The sequence below is a fragment of the Trichoderma evansii genome, assembly GCF_050947405.1.
Source record: "Trichoderma evansii strain SZMC 28006 chromosome Unknown GGI43scaffold_7, whole genome shotgun sequence".
NCBI classification, from domain to species: domain Eukaryota; kingdom Fungi; phylum Ascomycota; class Sordariomycetes; order Hypocreales; family Hypocreaceae; genus Trichoderma; species Trichoderma evansii.
The window spans coordinates 558,490-578,072 of NW_028145199.1; the positions used below are offsets into that span (position 1 = coordinate 558,490).

Consider the following 19,583-nt stretch of genomic DNA (forward strand, 5'->3'; position numbering starts at 1 on the left):
CGCTGCGTTTGAGACGAAGACTTTTAGAGAGTTGACCAGTGGCCCTACAGTGGAATGGAGCGGCCACGTCTACTTTTCCCTTTGCTGGTTCTATAATCTACTCCCGCGAGAGGGCTCTAACGGCTGGCGGCAAGATGCGTTTTCAGCAGCTTTTCGACTTGGAAATATATCGCCTGGCCACCACCTGTATGAGTAAGTGAATGGACCCAATGAACTCGAGACCATTGAAAGAGCCCGCTGCGGCCCAAGATCCGCTATAGAAGGCGCGTGTATTTCTCTTCAGTAGCGCCGGGCGATGCTGATGTTTGCATCACATCTCTGTGCCAGTAAATCGTGGGGTAGCTAGGCCGGATACCACCCTGTGGCATCCGCTTCATATCCCCTCCGAACGCCGGCGAAGCTTTTTAGGTGTGTTATAGCTTCTGGAGTGTTGTCTTTAGTTCAAAGCTTGTTTCCAGGAGACTCGAATACTGTACTACTAGCCCCATCAGACAGCAGACCGCCCAAACTGGGCACTCAGGACGATCAACATGTAGCGGCCGAGGGAAATGAAGTGCTGTAAGCGAAATTTAAAATGGCCTCTCTATACACTCGTAAAGGCAGACTTTGCTGCGCCGGGAATGCAATGCAACTCTAGGCCTGACTATCTGGATACCGGGACTGAAGATCTCAAAGGTAATTCATAGATGGATGCTTTTGTTTTGAACTCAAATGACTGTGGTGAACAACATTTGGGATGTTTTCGATATGGGTAAGAAAGCTCATGTACTGAGTATGAGACCTTCATTTCGACGAGCCGAGGTTCCTGAGGGGCAGCATGTGCTTTCCGCTTATATACGCATCAGCCTCCGCAGATGCCCCCCCGTTTATGGCTGTAAGAACCGTTTTTTGGCCTTAAGTTATATCTGATGTCGTCAATGGCGTCAATAGTTCGTACAGGCTTGCATGTTTTGACATGTCGTTGTTATAGTACTGTAGTGGCTGCTTCCAGATGGCCCATCCTTGATCATCCCCACAGTTGTAGAAAGCTTTGACTTCGATGTTCATTGAGATCTTGCTGATCGTCGGGCTCAAATCTGAGGATGCAACGATTCTAGCAGTGAGCTTAGCTGGATTCAGTTTTCAAAAGGTTAGGAACGACTTACACTGTAATATACAATAGTAGTCAACGTTGTCTTTCTCGGAACATATAGCTATATCATATAAATATAGTAGCAGTACTACTGTGCGAGCAGGATGCTCTAATGCTAGCCGTACTTCGTATGCACACTCACGCTCGCAAGATGGAGGGCGGTTTCTCCACGATGGAAGCTGCACCCCGCTATGGGCTATGGGCTATGGGCAGGGGTGCCTGGAATTGCAATCGTCGCTTTTGCAGAATGCGCTCGCGTTGATCGCTGGTGAGAGGCAGATAGACGCATCCATGGTGTGCGGTATCCTTGCAGTTCCCTGCAGCCACTAGGAAAGTTTGGGCAGGGCCCTTGCTCTGGTTATAGGCTGAAGAGCAGTGCTAGGAGCCTATTCGCTTGCCTTGGTCTTGCCTGCATGGCCCTTGGCCAGCTTCGGCCGCGTGGGCGAGGAAAAGAGCGTTGGTTGAAGAGACGAAAGAGAAAGTTGGATTGGATCATTCGATTTTGAGCAATTGAGGCCAGATTGCCATTTGGGACGTTTGTTGCGAGTTTCCCTCTGCTTTTTTCTTTTTTCTCAGGCACCCCTCTCTAAGACAAGGGCCTGGGAAGGGCCAGGGCGGCTTAACGACCACTCAGAAGGAAGGACCGGTTTCTCAGCCTCTCATAGGCGGATTTTGGCGCTCTCTGGCTTCTCCATACTGTACCCAGCCCAGGTGCCACCGCCAGGTGCTTTTTCATGCGGCGCTTCCAACTCTTCCCAGCTCACCTCTTCTCTCCATCTACTGGTCGATTCCTCGAGCAATGCCTGCCGATGGCCCAGGTGAGCGTTCCCAGCTAGACAATCGATAATTTCACAGGACAGGGCTATGCCTGGTAGTGCTGCTGCTAGGCAGGTAGGCAGGTAGGCACTTTGGCACCGCTCCTCTCGTCGTGCCGCTGTTAGGACCCGAGATGGCGGCAAGCTGTCCACACCACTGACGGGATTTTTGAGAACACCATCGACAAAATAGTACGTTCCTGAGTGGAGAATATGCATGGCAAATAAGCCGCCATCAACAAGCATCTCGGTCTTGCGTGCTTCTCGACAGCGTCCAGCAGCATCCCACACCCGTTAGGAGATGGTTGGCTTGCTACGTATCATTGGTTATGGGGCAGCGCATCCTTGGGGAACAGAGAGCGCCACTCTCTTGTCGCGGCAGAATCTAGAGGTCCACTGGCATCCCCATGGCCTCAATCCCGCTGCTGTCGAAAACTTTGGTCCCTGTACTGTGCTGTTGATGTACATACTGCTCAGCCCTAACTCATGGAGGGACGGGAGGAAGCCGCCTGAGTTACACGCCCCCGCTACCATGAGAGGAGACGTGCTAAAATTGCACCAATGGAATATACGAGTACAGTTGAGAGGTATCCGCTGTACGGACCAGTCTTCTGTCCTGCAAGCATGCCCCGACACAGCTGAACAAAAAGCCATTGGCGAGCAGGAATCAAAGAATCTAGACCGCGAAACTCTTTCGTATATGCACAAAAGCAAAAATCCTTATGAATTCAGACTAACTGTCTTCTCAACCAATACGATTTGTCAAGGAGATTTCTTGCCTCACAGGCAACGACTGAAGGTTGTGGTGCTTACGGGCTGTGTGCTACAGGAAGTAACACGCCTGAGGTTTTAGATCGTGGGCGCATAAGCAGTTAGCAGCTCACTGCGTATGAGACTAGCACAGGCACCGTGAGAATCCAAGATTCGTCTTGTGTTAGTGTCTCCAAATAAGGGTGTGATAGGCTGCCGGGCGTACTTGCGGCGTTGACGTCGAGTCTTTCTAGCGATTGCTCATGCTCCTCATACTGAGTGATAACTCTGAGAACATTGGCTGCTGGCGCATCTGCGTAGCACAAGAAGCAGAGGACTATTAGCGCACCAACTAAAAAAAGCTCATTACGACCTGCAATGTACGGAGTACGCTTCGGTGGGTGCCGCCCGGATTGCACCTTGCTCGGTTCGCCTAATTGGGTCTTCCTCCAGTACACTTCGTGCTCCTGGTGTACTGTTAAGCATTATAATGAAATGCTTAGTGGGGAAAGTGATAATGCAGCCGTATGTCACTCTAGCAAACACAGGCATATATGGGAGTGTAATAGATGGCAACTACGTTTGCAACCAGGAAACTTTGTCTCTCTCTCTCTCTTAGGCAGCTTTGGAACTCGATGACCTTCTTGATGGAGATTTGTTTCTTGCGGATGCTTCTAGCTCCGGTGTCAGCGATAGTCAATCAGCTAACGGATGTCAAAAGGAAGGTTCCTTCAAACACACATAAGACGCAGCGCAGAAACGCACAACGATTCTCAAAATCTGCCAACTATGGCGGAGGTACCCTTTGATGGAGAGACGATTTCGCATGCGAGCTCTGTTCATTTCCATCCAAAAGTGCCAGCTTGTGCCATCTGTTACTAGTTCAACGCCACAGGTCATAGGCCGTCTGTGACAGCGGATGGCTGCCAGTCGTACTAGTGCCAGCATCTTATGGCCCAGAAGTGGCTAGATGAGATCGTCTTCTTCAGCACGGGTCTAATAGCCTATTTTGGGAGCTGTGCCGTGATCTTGGCTGTCCCCCACTCCACCTTTGCCCTTAACCATCCTGAATCAGAAGGCTATTCAAGCTACTGTACCTTCACATAGTGGAGTTCAAGGCAGGACTCCCCGCTCGCCTTCAGGACGGAGGAGACTGTGTGGGATCGAGTGACGAAAAGGCCCCTGGACAACTGCCCGACAAAGCCCCTAAGTGTTTGACCCAGCGGCTTTGTATGCAAATGCTCCGTATATATAGGTGCTATACTGCTACTACTCCTGCTATTACTGGTAGTACTGCCGTACTCGTACGAAGCACTCGGCGAGTTCAAGCTTCTCCCGCGGGAACGCCCCACCGCCACGCGCGTACTTGCCAGGAACGCTTTTCAGGGGTCATCACTCTCACGATTGTCGATATTTGGAGGCTCAAGTGGTCGCTCTTCTCCAGCTTTGATGGCCCATGGGCAGACATGGCCTGCTAGAGCACACGTTCTATTTGCTGATCTACTATGCTGGTGTCACTCTGTCTACGCACTGCGTTTTCAGCTGAATATTCCATGGCCGGTCTCTTTAAGATTGCGCAACCACCACCGGGAGTCATCAGGCGCCCGCGCTGCTTGGTTCGCCTCTCTTCCCGACAAATTCACACACCCCTGGTGATTGACCAACACTGCCACTACATAAGTATGTATACTAATTGCCACTAAAGAATTTTGTGACTACATAGAAGCCGTAACCAAGAAGAGGACCCCGCCAAGCATCCCCCAATAGCGAGCAACGGTGGCTCTAAGCTGGCCTGTGAGATCCTTGGATCCCCATTGCATCTCGCCAAAGAAATATCCCAGAGGCGAGTGGAGAGAACCCATTGGAGCCTCTCCCTGGGTTAGGCCTCAGAAATCCGAGCAAGCCTTGTTTAGCCCCTGTGATATCTCGTCACCATATGTACCCTCGCCTCAAGGGCTGAATGGCCCAGTCGGCCCAGTGCGGAGGACGAAAGATTTGCTCTCCAGCCCCTGTCCGGCTACCTAAGCCAATGCAGCTCCACAAAACTCACGACCCTACTAGGAATATGAGAGACCCCGGCAATCTGCACCTACAGGGGTCTGCCCGCCTCTTGGACGTTGCGCTTCGAGGCTAGCTTCCTTGCCTGGCAGCTCGCTCATGCGAAGTTCATCTGGCTGCTCTGTCAGGCAGTACTTTATGACCCGCATGCCCTCGCATTCATGCTTGAATGCTGCCGTGTCTGTTATCGTTTGGGTTCGGGGCCAGCTCTGATTCTTTCTGTATTCTTGTCTTCGTATCTCGTTCGATTTAGTCTTTGGACACTACCGCTCTCTATTACTGTCTTGCGTAACAGTAGCCCCGACTTCTTTTTCCAACATACCTCGAATCCTTTCAGGCCTCACCATGCTGTGATACTGCGCGCCACAGCCACAACTATTCATCGATACTCTTCTGTCGACTGGCCCAAGGACTTACCACATCAAACGCCTGTCTTGTACCACCTTTAAATGGTTCGAACTACTTGATCATTGGAGTCATATGACCACATCTCTGTTTGACTGTGCGAGGCATAACGACATTCTCAGCATCACAATCCCTTATTGGCGCTTCTCTCTTTAACTTTGTTCCTTGACGGACAACTATTCAACTTTAGCTTCTACACATTATTCTTTTTCCCCCTTAAAGGAAAAAAGACTACTTCAAACACGCACCTGGAAAAGCGAATAACGAGATTCCCCTGAGAAGAATACATTCCGACATCATTCTCATTGCTTCCGAACACCACCTTTCACCATGACCAACATTACAGGGATCAACCTGTGCCCGGCGCCATTCGTCGATGCAAGCCTTTTTGGCAATGGAGGCTGTAAGTGTGAACATATGCCGTAGTATTGAATTAACCCATTAATCGGAGATCTAGACGTCGATGGCCGATTATGCCAGGCGATTTCGGGCTCGATTGAGTGCTGTCTGCCGTGCCCCATGACAAATTGGGTATATCCAGACAGCTTCTCCACCATAGGAACCGTGGCCAACTGGATCGCAACCGTCAGTGTCATCTGCTGCGTTTTCTTGCTGCTGTCATGGGCAGTGTTGCCTGTGGATAAGACCAATCGTCACTATCTGAGCATCTGTTTCACTTTGGGTATCTTAATCATGAATGTAGGTGGCAAGATTGCAGTTACACAGAGAATTTGATAGCTGACAGTTGACTCAGATGGGCTTTGTCATTCCGCTTGCAGCTGAGCCAGACCAATGCTTTGATACCATCACTCCAAATGACATGCACACCCTGAGCGTCTGTGGAGCGTCAGGCGCCATGCTGATGTTTGGAGGCTGGTGTGGTGTAATGTGGGCGTTCCTTCGCTCTCTATCTCTTCACCTGCAGATCTGCTGGCAAGTTCTCGTGGGCCGCAACTTTATGATTTTCGCTCAGGCCGCTGGATGGGGCATCCCCATCATCGGCCTTGTTCTCGCATTGGTTTTCAGCGGCGTCTCCTTCCGTTTTGGCGCAACATGCCATATTAACCACAAAAACAGCTTGGCAGACTTTTGGATCCCACTTCTCATCTTTGCCAGTATCACAGTCGTCACAACATTCACCACCTTTGGCTACTGCGTCAAGGTTTATCTAGCCTCTCTGAATGACAATGCCGCGTCGACCGAAGGATCTAGCCTTCCAGCTTACTCAAACAGTGTTGTCACCATGTCCCCACGCCAGGCATACCGCCGTGTCAAGCGAGTCATTGCGCTTCAATGGCGAGGCATTGCTATTGTCCTCATCATTATTGCCGATGTCATCTTTTTCTCCGTCGTCTTCGTCTTCCAGGATAACATTGTTCAATCTATTGCCACCGATCCCCATGTGGCCCAGAACTGGATCGTGTGCCTTATCGCAGCACAGGGTGACAAGACGAAATGTCTCAACCAAGCTGGCTCCTTAGTCGTCAGCGAGGCGACAGTCTCTGCCGTGCTTGTACTACTTGCTGTAAGTGCCAAGAAACCCGGAAACCCCGTGAGCTCGTAGTGACTAATCTGACTGCCATTTAGCTGAACGGAATTTGGATCCTGTTTTTACTTGGTCGATGGACCATGGTTACCGGCTGGCTTGATTTGGTAAAGTCTCCTTTTACCAGAGGAAAGAAGGAATTCGTATCGGTGGATGCCCGATATGATGCCAAAAATGATATACGTTCGTACGAGATGCTCTCCAGAGATACGAGCGCTGTGGTAACACCACTTTCTCCAGTGAAATCCTCAGCGGCCCCTAGCGCCCCCGACTATTTTGGCGAAACAGCCAGGTATAACGCACCAGCACGATCCTATTCGAACCCGCGACCGCCGCATCAAGGCTCCGTGCCAGAATGGAATGCGCAGCAGACTTATGCACCGCCGCAATCCCGCGAGCCGATGAACCCATTGGCCATGAACCGCATATAAGACGCTGGGCCGTAGGCCAAAAGAGAACCAAGTACAAGCGATCCGCGAGCACGAAGTAAAGAAAAAAAAAAGAAAGATGAAGAGCGTGGATTTTCTTTTTCTCTTAAGAGGAAAAAGAAAGGGATGGATTCGACTTCTCGCGACCGATGGCTTCGACTTGCCAAAGCTCCTGCTTATATACCCAAACCATGGCCAGCCATGGAACCACAATTATACCCTGGTGGTAACGCCACATGCCCAGCATCTTCACGATGCGGCATGATATTGCGTTAATAACGCTCTTTATAACTCCTTATATAATTCTACCCACTCCTTTGCCATCAATCTCGTAGAGATCTAGCATCTCTATTTGCAGTCGGATGGCTTCTTTGCTAGGACGCAGGACAGCGCGGCGCCACGGTCGAACCTTTTGTTTTGTACATATTACTGGATTGTACTTCCGTTCCTTGTTTCCTTATTTCTTTTTTCTTTCTATAAGTTCATAAAAAGGGGGGAGGACATTATGACGAGACAGGCTAGTCTCATACCCCGGAGACAGTCTCCAAGATGACTGGAGGCTAAGAAGCGGAAATCCCTGGAGGACCTGCGCATGGCACATGTTTGGCTGCACCTTCTGGGCTCACAGGTAACCTTTTGTATAAAAACATCATGATTAGCTCAGGGAGGAGATTATGCGATGCGAAATGCGGGAACTAAAAGCTGCAGCCGGAAGCGGCGGATGGCTGAGAAGGGACAAGAAAGAGAAAAGAATATGCTAGCTCCATGTGGGGGCATATTCGCTACTGCTACACAGCATCTTCATGTATATACCTTAACTAAATCAGCCATGTCTGGAATACAAACCAGATAAGCCTAATTGACAAGAATCAAGCCCATCCACGCAATTTTTACCCGAGCACTTTGATCGTAGATTTGATTCCCAGGAGATGCAGGCAGGGTGGCATGTATCTTGCATGGGCAGAGAGTTAGAGTGCTGGAGCGTGGTGCCCGATCCGACGTCCACGAATCGCTCGTCTTACCTTGTAAAGTATCGCCACCGCGATATATACGCGTATATATGCAGCGATTGCCATACGTTGACAAGTACTTGCACTAGTAGGACGACTTGTCGCTCTAGCAACTTCAATGCCGGATAGTCCCTGGACCTCAGCTTCTTTTCTGGGTGTTTGCATGGCTACAGCAGCAATTCTCCGGGTGCTCCGGAACGGCCCTTGTGCCTGGCCGCAGGTGCGATTGGCCGGTGACGTGATAACTGCGGAATTCGCAGTTCCGTCGCAGTTTGTAAAGGTGCACGACTTGTTTATATCTCCCTCGGTGTGAGCTTGGCCGGGCACTTTGATCTTGATTCTTGTTCCATCTTCCCTTCTTTATGTGGCCTGCCGTAGCTGCAGCCTTTCTCTCGTTTTCTCGACGCACCCAACCCTCTTAATTGTGCAATCCAGAGAAGCCCTGCTTTTTGTCCTGAGTGCAAAGGGCCATTGATTGATTGTGTGAGCTTCGTCTGTTGAGGTCGCCGAAGAGAAAGCGACCGAACCCAACGTGTCCAAACGCCTCTTTTGGATTTGGATGTGGATGCGAGCACGCGACATCTGTACTGGAGCAGCTACGCTTGATCAATGAACCCCACCGACACCTCAATACAAACGTGAAAAAGAAAAGGGATAATATAGACCAAAAAATAATAGAGGGGACTATAGTTCTGTCTTTTGCATTACTCTACGGACCCTTTGGACGATCTACATTTGCTGTATAAGCAACGGCTTGAGCTTACGCTCACTTAAGACAACAGACATGGCGGTTGGGCGGATTCTCGCATCTGCCCTCTCCAGCGGCAACAGCAGCGACAGCGACAGCGGCTCAAGTGCTACCAAATCTGAGCGACATGTGCATTGGAGCCAATCCGTGGACGAGTACCAATACACTTCAAACGCTGATGAGCATCTCCCGCTGTATTTTATGCCTGAGTCAATGGGAGGCTCCGACGGTGCCAGCCGCATGTGGGCGAAGAAGCAGAAAAGGCAGAAATCGCGATCTCGGAAGCTTTGGCGCCGGTCGCATCGGCTGCGGCCAAGATGTACGATGGCGATGCTGTTCATGCTGATCCCCATCTTCTTCTACCTGTCGGTTCTGTGGATTAAAGAGCAAGATTTGGATGCCAAGTGGAGGCCCGATCGCGACTCCCTTCTGTTCAGCAGGAAGCCCCTGCCAGCTCCCCTGGAGAGGACATGGATATCGAGCTACAAGCTGCCACTAAGAACGCAGGGGCGAAATATTGTCGACGCTGAGGGCCATCGATTTAAACTGTCATCGATCAACTGGTATGGCGCCAGCGACGAGCTCTTCGTTCCCGGAGGTCTCGATGTCCAGCACCGAAGCGCTATTGCCGAGACGATCAAGAAGCTGGGTTTCAACAGCGTCAGACTTCCCTATGCCGATGAGCTGGTCACGAAAAATCCCATCATTGAGCCCCGTTTGGTGCTTGCAAACCCGGATCTGGAGGGTCTCCACGCCATGGATGTATTCGAAGCAGTGACAACCGCCCTGACGGATGCTGGCCTTGCTGTCATTATCAACAATCATATCACACGCGCTACATGGTGTTGTGGGGCGGACCCTTGCGATGCTGGCTGGTCCAATGACCACCTGGGGCCACTGTGCCGGGTCAAGCAGACGGAAGAGGAATGGATACAGCATTGGGAGTCAGTCATGGAGCGGTTCGTGCACAACCCATTGGTCATTGGGGCAGACCTCCGCAACGAAGTCCGGGGCCTCTGGGGAACAATGCCATGGTCCAAATGGGCGGCTGCGGCAGAGAAATGCGGCAACCAGCTGCTAAAGATGAAATCGGACTGGCTCATCATCGTCGAAGGTACCGAGTCAGCCAACGATGTTTCGGGCGCTGGGGAACGGCCGGTCAAGCTAGACGTTGATAACCGCCTCGTATACTCTGCCCATGGCTACAAGTGGTCTGGCTGGGGAAGCTGGCAGGGCCGATTCGCCCAGCGGAGCTACAAGTCGTTTGTCAAGACGATGCGCCACAACTGGGCATATCTGCTCGAGGGCGATGTTGCACCTGTCTGGTTTGGCGAACTAGGCGCACCAAACGATCCTTCCAATGGAGATGCACGCTACTGGAAGAACTTACTAAAGTATCTCAAGTCCATCGACGCAGATTTTGGATACTGGGCTTTGAACCCACGCAAACCCAAAGACAATTCGAGGGAGTCTTACTCGCTGATGCACGATGACTGGATCACGCCGGTGCTGGATTATAGAATGAAGGATTTGCTGGAGCTGATGAGGCAATGAGGCAGAATTATTTGGATTTGAGAAAGAGAAGCTGATGTGCTTGGTTTTCTTTATTTGGTTTTATCATGGACGGAGTTATTTGGTTACATACCCAGTTTGACGAGCCGCATGCATACCTATATATACACTTGAGGCGTTTGGACGGGGGCATTAACGCTAATTCCACGCAAAGACCACTAATTCCATTGCGTGGGAGCTGCAGCGGGGCCCTTTTATGGCGATGATACGCATTTTCATACACTACTTGATCATCTTACCTATCTATTATGATACATTGCTATGTCAGAAAATGAACAGTTATATATTAAGTTCTGCTTACCTTGTGAGGCTTACCATCGCCGACCTCATGACGCCATCACGGGACCAAGCTCTGGCGGGACCGAGCTCTGGCGCCCTTGCTTTATCGATAAAGCACCGATAACGTTAACGTGGGGTACCTGCCGCTGCATCATTCCCCAGTCCTCAAACCTTCAACGTCCCCCCAAAAAGTTTCCCTTTGCCGACAATCAAAATAGCTTTTAGTCTTTCTACGCGGACGCCCCAACACTTTCTTATATATTATTTAAACATTCATTTGACCATTTCGTGCACTATATGTCCCGAGACCGCGCAGCCAGCCCGCACCAGCGAGGCTCCTCTGTGCTCGACGACCATGGATCGTCCATCGAAGAGGCTGTTAACCTCTAGCTTTCCCGCTGTCTCGGTGGGGAAATGTTATGTACAAACAGCTACGGATAGGGTTAGTCGATTCTGATTGTGATAAGGATGCAAGCGATGTGCGTGGGTATAGTAGACTGATCCAGATGACCACTCCAATAGTTTGGAAATGAAGCCAAGAGCGCGATCCGGGATCGAGAACGGGCTGCTGTGGGAATGCCCACGGAGGGGCTCGAGGAGCCCTTTACATGGCCGAATGCCAATACCGATAATACGGCTCCTGCCAATAATTCGATATATGGGCTAGTCCCAAGCATGCAGGGCTACCGGAACAACCTGACTGCTCTATCGCAAGGTTACAACCTCTACTTTGTTGCGTATCAAGGCCACATTTTCGCCTATGTTCCTCGAAGCGTTCCCAAGCAAATGATACCTCAGATTCCAGACTTTCAGATATACCCGCAGCCAAGTAAAGAAGCTATTGTCATTGGAGGAACTATCGATGTCGTCACACCACACACGATCAATCATATTATTACCGGCTACCTCGGAGACGAAGAAATTATACTGGCTTGTTATGATGACGGAGACGTTGTTGCGTACTATGTGAAAGACATTGCAGACTCGATTGAGAACAAACGCAACGAGCCCAAAGCGCAGAGGAGCTCAAGGAAGGCTTACACCAGCCGCTCACCGAGGCTTCTCTTTCATGAGAACGTTGGTCATACAGCTTGGGGATTGGCTATTCATCGCAAGTCCCGTCTCATAGCTGTTAGCTCAAATCGCTCCGAGGTGACGGTCTTTGCTTTTGCTCTGGCCAGTTGCCGGACGAAATCACGGAAAACTCAAGAATTTTGCGACTGCTGCCAGAGCTGCGACAGCACTGAGTCGGGGATTCCTAGGAGAGCGCGAAATTGGAGAATAGTGATAGCTCTTGGGGTGCAGGCATCTAATATTCCTAATGTCTGTATTTTGGACGATGTAGATGGGCAGGCCGAAAAAGTTTGCGTCGTGGACATTAAAGGCGCTATGTGGATAGCGGATATCTGGAGAATGTTCCAACCCGTAGCCCAAGTCCCTCCTTCTGACCATCATTTGCTCCAAAGCGAGGAATTCTGGCCTGCTTCATCCAGGTATGTCAGCGTTTGGTTGGCCGATGAATATGTGATGGCACGTTGTTGATTTTCTGACCTCTTGCTCTAGGGGATGGGGCGTGCTGCCTCTCACTGCTGCCAGCTTTTTACCAGTCAACAGTGTGGAGGAGATGTTTGGACTGCCGGAAAAGGCGCTCAGCATCTTTATGCCAGGATCGGGATGCCCACAGCCGATGGTTAATGTCACAGAATGTCTCGCGGCAATACCGGACAACCCATGTCCCCCTACGACGGGGGCTAGGTCTGGTCAGTTCTATCATTATGTTCCAGTTATGTTACATGACGAATCTTTACATTCGATAGTAGATAATGCGAATGCAGCGGGGTTTACGGATGGCGAGAGCGACGAGAGCGAAACTGAGCCTGAAGCATCGGAGAATCAAAACAACGATATGAATGAATTCGACCACGATGAGAGCGAGGATCTTGATGAGGAGGCTGACGATGATGACGATGATGACGATGATGATGAGGAGGAGGAGGAGGAAGAAGAAGAAGAAGGAGAAGCCATCATTGATGATGTCATTATTGCTTCGGAGGCTCCGCAGATAATCGACGCAGATGAGAATGGCAGTCTGATGCCGTTTTCATCCCCATCTCTAGCACCCCCAGGAGAACAATTCCAACAAGCACTACAAGATCTGGATGAAGCACTTGGACAGCTTGCTTACGCCGTGCAGGAATTTCAGGATGCTATTTCACCTCCGGACACGCCTGAGCCGGTACCGCAAGACCAGAATAAGACAAGACCAAAGCATGGAAAGCGAAGGAATTTTGATTCTGCGTTTTCGGGACAACACAATTACAACCAACTCAATACACCAACAGTTCGACTTGATATGGCATTTTTCCCACACAGCGGAAAGATACAGACTATCCCCAGATCCTCAGCTCAGCTTCTTGCATTTTTAAGAAGGCCTACTGAATTCAACCAAAACTCAGGGCTACCAGTGGCACATCAGAAAAAGGACGTGACTAAACGATATCACTTTATTCGAACGTATGAAAAAGACCTGGAGCTAAGAAGCCTGCGAGGAGAGGATAAGACAGGTTGCCAAGAAATTGGTGTCTTGTGTCCAAACGCAGTCAAGTTTGGCAGTTTTCACGAGCGAAGTATCCGGCCCTATTTCCGCGCAACTAGTCGCCTGAGTATAATTGTACACATCCCAGAGCTCTCTTTGGTAGTGGCAGGGTCGCCTATTGGGCGCGTTCTGCTCGTCACGCCAACCAAACTTGGATCGCCGGTTATGTCGAAAACAGCGGGGACGTGGCATCACGGCCTTCGAGTCGAGTACGTCCTGCCGCGAGAAGCAGATGAAGAAAAGTTTCGACCGGTACTGAGACCGCTGCACGGGCTGGCGGTTGGGCCAGTACAGAGCAACGAGGGTAGAAATGGCAGCCACATGAAGAACGGCACGACGACGCCAAAGCGATTCAGACTGATGTTGCATTACCGAAATCACGACATCTTGACGTATGAGCTGATGAGAGAGGATCGAACGGGAAGACTTTGCATCTTTTGATAGCCCCTCGTTTTTTCGAATCATGAATGGAATGCCCGGCGTTGGTTTCACAAAATTTTTTAGAAGAGCTAGTGTCTTTTTGTTATCTTTTTCTTTTTTCTTTCTCTTTTTACGTTCCATCGGTGTTCAACTTGAGCTATAGCTATTGTTTTTTGCAAGATTGAGTTGCTAGGGTACCACAATGTATATAAGTCAGCGCTTTTTGATGGCACTGATATCCCATGTACGAGCAGCGTCTCGGAAATTCTTTTACTTTGTATTTTATATTTTCATGAGATCCTTTTGCATGTGAATGTGAATGTGAATGTGAATGTAAAGCGTGGAGTGTGTAATATACTGATACTGATCGGATCCATGTGGAAGAAATGAAGATTGATTAAGTAGGCTATCGTATAAGTGGTGAGAACTGAAGTCTTGCGCTTCTATTTTTGAACACTGACCATGAGACTTTTCATAATCTGCATCCTCCCCTTCTGAGATCATCGTGGCCAATCCATCGAAATGAAGGTGACGTATTAATATCCAGGTACCAATTCTGAGCTCGTAATGTGACTTCTAAACAGCTACGAACGCACTTGGACTCTTCAATTGGCCAGTAAGATGGTCCAGCTTCGGTGAGTATTAGTTTAGCGTAGAATCTCAATATGGCTATGGGTAGTAAAGCAAAGAATTGGAGTCTAGCAAACTCTCCCATTTGCTGTTTCTTTGTTTGTATACGATCGATCCTTACATCACTTGTAACGATATTTTGAAGGCTTGACCTCTTGCCAGTTGCTGCAAGTCTTTTACACATAATTTAGCTGGATACTTGATGTGAAGTACTACCTAATTCCATGAATTTCATTGCTGAGATCAAATCCGCATGGGTGATTCCATTACTCACGCCACATCACTTTGTAAAGTGCACAGCTGGGCTTGTGAGGATGAAGAAGTAATTTGTTCGAGAAGCTGTTATTCAGCATTTGTAAATAGGTACCTGCCCAAATTGAGATGTTAAATTTTACTTAGGTGGTTGGAAGCCTAAAAAGTAAAAATAGTAGCAGAGAGTACTGGAGATGACCAGCCGATATCAAGGTAATGCGAAAGACTACCCAGTGCCTATGAGAGTAATGATAATTCCGTGGTATCTGTTTATTCTTATTATTTACCCATTTCCATACCTACCCGTAAAATGCTTCATCTGTCCTGAATCCCTCTTTCCTTCTCTGCAAGATGGGCTGGATGAGGAGCAACTGGGAAAGGAAAGTTTCTATTGCCTCTCTTTTCCTTTTCTTCTATTTTTTTCTCCTCATGTCTTCAAGACAAAACCCATCATGGCAGTCATTTCAATATTCTTTGATCTCGCACCGACTCTTCCCATTTTTAAATCCCGGTTCGCGCTGGGGGTGCCATGCCTAGGGACTCAGCAGTCAACGAAAACCTAGCTAGGTTTTCCGGAAGGTATCACCTCCCGATGGATTGATAATCATCATTGTCCTCAGGTTGGCCCATACGCCACGAGTTAAGCCCGTCATTGCTTAACCCGTCATCAAAAACGGGCCTAGGTCAAACTCCAGTCATGAGACCGGCACGACATTGGCTTTGCATCGTCATATGCGAAAGGTGCTTTTGTCAGCCAGAGTCTCCAACTAATCCAACGGAGCTTGTCTCATGATACATTTTTGTCTTCTTCTCATTTTTGTGATGGGTAAGCCTGCATTGCCAGCCAGAGTCTCCAACTAACCCAACGGAGCTTGTCTCATGATATATTTTTGCCTTCTTCTCATTTCCATGCTAGTTAAGTTTGCATTGTTAGTTGGAATAGTTCGCCTAATGTTTGCGGACTTGTCTCAATGTGAATCTATTCGGATCCTATGATGTGTCCCTTCAGTGTTCCAAAAATCCCACATGCTGGACTCAGATAAACCATCACAGTCCACGTCTTCCAGATTCCAATTTCAACTGCAGCCCAGCTTGGGATGTCTTATGATATAATAAGAGAGAATGGCTATAGATAGGCTATATAGTAGGTACGTTGGTAAGCAATGTCCTCTGTTGAATGAAAATGAGCTGCGATAAATTGAGGGGGTTGTTTTGGCCAGATTGGAACGTTTATATTGTATGGCTATGGAGCTGGAAAGGCCTTATTGGAGGCGGTGTGTACGCGCAACGGCGAGCATACTTTACTCTAGAAATAGAAAATTAGCACGATTTGGTAGTCATCACTCAATATCACAACGTGTGGTCAGGAAGGGAAGCGGTAAGAGACTCGATAGCGCTTGGGTATTCATTCTAACGATGCTGTTTGATGCGAATGTTGGAGCCCAATAGCCGGCCATTCCACGAGATGATAGAACAGGAGTAGAAGCATGGAATCGTGCAAAGCGATGATTCATTCATGCAGAGTCCCAACGTAGCGAAAATGTGAAGAAATAAAAAACGATTTGCAGCGCTGATTGAGAAGGTTATGTGTGTGACCAGGCGCCAACAGTGCCACAGCTCAACCGATTGTGCTGGGAAATAACCTCGGCCACTGCAATACAGCTCACGGCCACTGTGGGTTATTTATTACTGTATACTTTCACTGAAGCTTTCTACTTGGCCGATTTCCCCCCCAAAAGGCTATTTTCTGTTTCTTCTATCTGAACAATCAAGCAGATTTGCGGTCTATTATGAACATTTAATAGGCATTTCCATAAAATAAACTTTGGAGTTTTTGGAACCAGCTTTACAAAGCAAGACGAGCTCTTCTATTTTTGAATACCACATGGGAAGCTAAATATTGGTCGATAGGCACCGTGGCTTCGCTAAATTTGTGATGCAATATTGGGGTATATATTTCCACTGACTAGCAAAGTCTTCATAGCAGTGTCCATATTCAGTTATAATCTTGGTTACCAAGCCTCATGTTCTTGGCTTCATCTTACGGGTGAAGATTCTGGACGATAGCGTTCACATAACCAACAGGTATTCCAACAGTTCACTCACAAGGCTCTGTTCCGTCTTCGATGCGTTTCTACTCGCCATTCTCATGGTACTACGAAAATTGGCTAAGGTAAATTGATCACTTGATACTAATATCAGATTCTGAGACTGTAATATACATGTGTGTACTCACACGTGTTCTCCTTTACTCCTCCGGTGCTATAGTTTATACCTCAGCTACCCCACTCGCTCCTAGAATGCCAAATAAGAACACAATGTTTCAACACGCCATGTAACAAGTAACTAGAGGCAGCTAAAAGAGAGTCTGAAGGAGGCAACACTGGCGATGAGACTTGTCTCTGCATCTGTATCCCTTGCGTGGCTATGATTAAATCTAGGCGAAGACGATCACAGGACATTGACGCCATTTTCCAGGGCCATTTTCCAGGGCGTATCCAGCTCGATTGTAAGCGCACGTAAACCCTAAAACTGTACACACATCAAGGTCGAGATTTCTAGCTGGCCGACTACAGGACACATGGCCATATGTGTTGGCTGCTACTAGTAGTATTATATAATTACAGTTGTAATAGCTTGACAGCAAAACAAGCCTCCGCGGGGAGATGCCAAGAAGTGGGATAGTGCCATCCTCTGCACCTGAGATCTGCAAAGGTCGAGAATAAGCAAGACAGAAGCAATACCAAGCTTCGAGCTTGTACGTATCCAGAAGAGCGGCACGATGGCCCGATACGCTCACGGCAGGCTGGCAGCTCCGCAAATCGCCCGATTGGGGTTTTCGAACGTAATGAGCAAGCCGAGCCGTGATTGGCTGGCAGGCTTCTGATAACGGCCGGTATAGTCTATACCCGAGATATTCATGTGCAACCTAGTTTGGAGTAAAACATGCCTGTGCACAGCAAAGCCGAGGATCTTTAATTGGCACAAATAGCATTCTGGTTCCGACCGGGGAGGCGGGGGCTTGAAGGATCGGAGCTGGGGAAGTCATGGAATTTATTGCCTAGTGCTCCATGCTGAGTGCCACGAGATTTTCCCGGGTATGCGAACCTTGCAGTTGTTCTTACAGCACGGGGGAATCGGGAGACAATCGGCATGTGCACGTGAGGCATTACTTCGTTACCATCAATTCAAAGTATGGGGTTTGCCTCTCCGGAAGGTCGGCAGGCGGTGTCTTGTGTTCTTTGCCCTGTTTTGTCTGTGGGGTTGAGACAATGGCCTTATGAAGTTATTCCCAGGATGCTGGCGCCGCCCTGATGCCTTCTCAACGGCGTTCGTGATACTACTATAGTACGACTTCGTAACCGTGAAACAAGCACCCAGCCCAACTTCAGATGCCCATTCTCCGAGAATAGGCCAGCTAGGCACCGAAAAATCCACGGCTCATCGCACCCGCACTTTGACAATTGCTATTCTTGACGCCACCGCATGAGAAACCACTGTTACTGGCCACTAGATACTATTAGTGTCAACGGCGGGCCCTCCGAATCGGCCGGAACACGGACGCCCTTCTTGACAGATGAGAATGCCGTAAAAAGCTCAGATATCTGCCCAGCGTATCTGGCGAGGCTTGTCTTAGCTGATCAAAAGGGCATGGTTAAAGGGCGCTGCTCCCCCACTACGAGGCCCCAACCATGCCGGCGGCGCTCCCGCTCCAAAGAGTGGGCTTATCAGGCCTTACATGATGAAGTGACGGCATTCACAAACGGGGAGCAGTAAATAAGGCTATCGTCTTTGTTTGCCGCCACAGCTGAACAGAGCTGGGTCCCTCGTACTTCATGCACGCGAGCAAAAAGCAAGCATATGAGTGAAGCGTCTTAGTAAGCTTCACATGATAGGTTGGCACAATGCAATGCACCCCTTGCTTCTTGCAGTAGGGAGAGAAAGAAGAAGAATTGTCTTGTCTTTTCTCGGATGGTCGGCCCAATTGTCTCTTGAAGAGGACACGAGTTATGCTTGTCTCGGGCTGGCCAGGCCGGGAAATGATCTTTTGCGAGGGAAGAGAGACAGGCACATAAAAAGACTGCGATTCGTAATATGGCCTCTCCCTCTGGATAATAATGCCGGGTATATTCGGTCAATTTATTAGTAGTCCTTATCAAGCGTGGGAAATGGAAGGATCATAGAGAGACGAGGGAAAAAATCGTACGAAAAAGATCAGGGTTGGAAATTTGCTGCTTATCAGGACCCGTCCCATCCCAGTGGAAAGCGAAAAAAAAAAAAGATTGTTTAGAAAAAAAAAATCGATACGCCCCTGCGAGCTGCGTGCGGCCTCACCGATACGCAGCTGATACTTGGCTGCACAGCAAGATGCGGTGCGCTTGCATGTTCTATTGTTGTCTCTGAGCTACTGCAGATGCGGAATAGCGCTATCTTGAACCCACTTCCACATGCGAAAAAGGTACGTACTGGGCGATTTCAATGACCGTATCTTCCTTTTTGTCGTACGTATCTCGATTACAGCACTAATGCGCGCCCACTCTGGCTGGCCTTATCTTGAGGTACCTTGTATCTATTTCTGTATCTGCGCTGAGAATCCACGTTCGTGGCGCTGCGCTCTTGCCTGATTCATTTTTTTCTGCTCCCAGGGTCTCGCTCCAATTGCTCTTTCCCTGAAGACGGGTGATGCAATGGATGCTCAGATAGCGAGAAGGAAGGATGGGAGCACAGTTAAAATAGAAAGAGAAGAAAAAAAAAAAAAAAAAAAAAAAAAAAAAAAAAAAAAAAAAAAAAAAACTAGACCGCTACTCAGAGAAGCCATCATCGTCAACAGCATTGCTGCCTCTCGTCTCTCTTATCTTTTGCCTTTCTGCTTCATGCCTCAGCAATGCAGATTTGCGCCGCGCTTCGAACTAAGCCCTTAGCCCCAGCAATCCACAGCCTT

At 48.9% G+C, this 19,583-nt stretch overlaps 3 protein-coding genes across 3 annotated transcripts; all 3 read left to right on the plus strand.

Moving 5' to 3' along the window:
* Positions 1 to 5,490: 5,490 nt before the first annotated feature.
* On the plus strand, positions 5,491 to 7,137 carry GGI43DRAFT_382778 (uncharacterized protein; the record flags this gene model as incomplete). Its single annotated transcript, XM_083203279.1, has 4 exons — positions 5,491 to 5,563; positions 5,618 to 5,859; positions 5,915 to 6,685; positions 6,748 to 7,137. 4 exons carry the CDS (start codon positions 5,491 to 5,493, stop codon positions 7,135 to 7,137), a joined length of 1,476 nt encoding a protein of 491 aa, XP_083061647.1.
* Positions 7,138 to 8,257: 1,120 nt separating this feature from the next.
* On the plus strand, positions 8,258 to 10,914 carry GGI43DRAFT_402286 (glycoside hydrolase superfamily). Its single transcript, XM_083205673.1, has one exon. The coding sequence runs from the start codon at positions 8,929 to 8,931 to the stop codon at positions 10,444 to 10,446; it is 1,518 nt and encodes a 505-aa protein (XP_083061648.1). The 5' UTR covers positions 8,258 to 8,928; the 3' UTR covers positions 10,447 to 10,914.
* GGI43DRAFT_402287 (uncharacterized protein) lies at positions 10,915 to 14,171 on the plus strand. Its single transcript, XM_083205674.1, has 3 exons — positions 10,915 to 11,185; positions 11,266 to 12,236; positions 12,307 to 14,171. Exons 1-3 carry the CDS (start codon positions 11,099 to 11,101, stop codon positions 13,778 to 13,780), a joined length of 2,532 nt encoding a protein of 843 aa, XP_083061649.1. The 5' UTR covers positions 10,915 to 11,098; the 3' UTR covers positions 13,781 to 14,171.
* Positions 14,172 to 19,583: the final 5,412 nt, after the last annotated feature.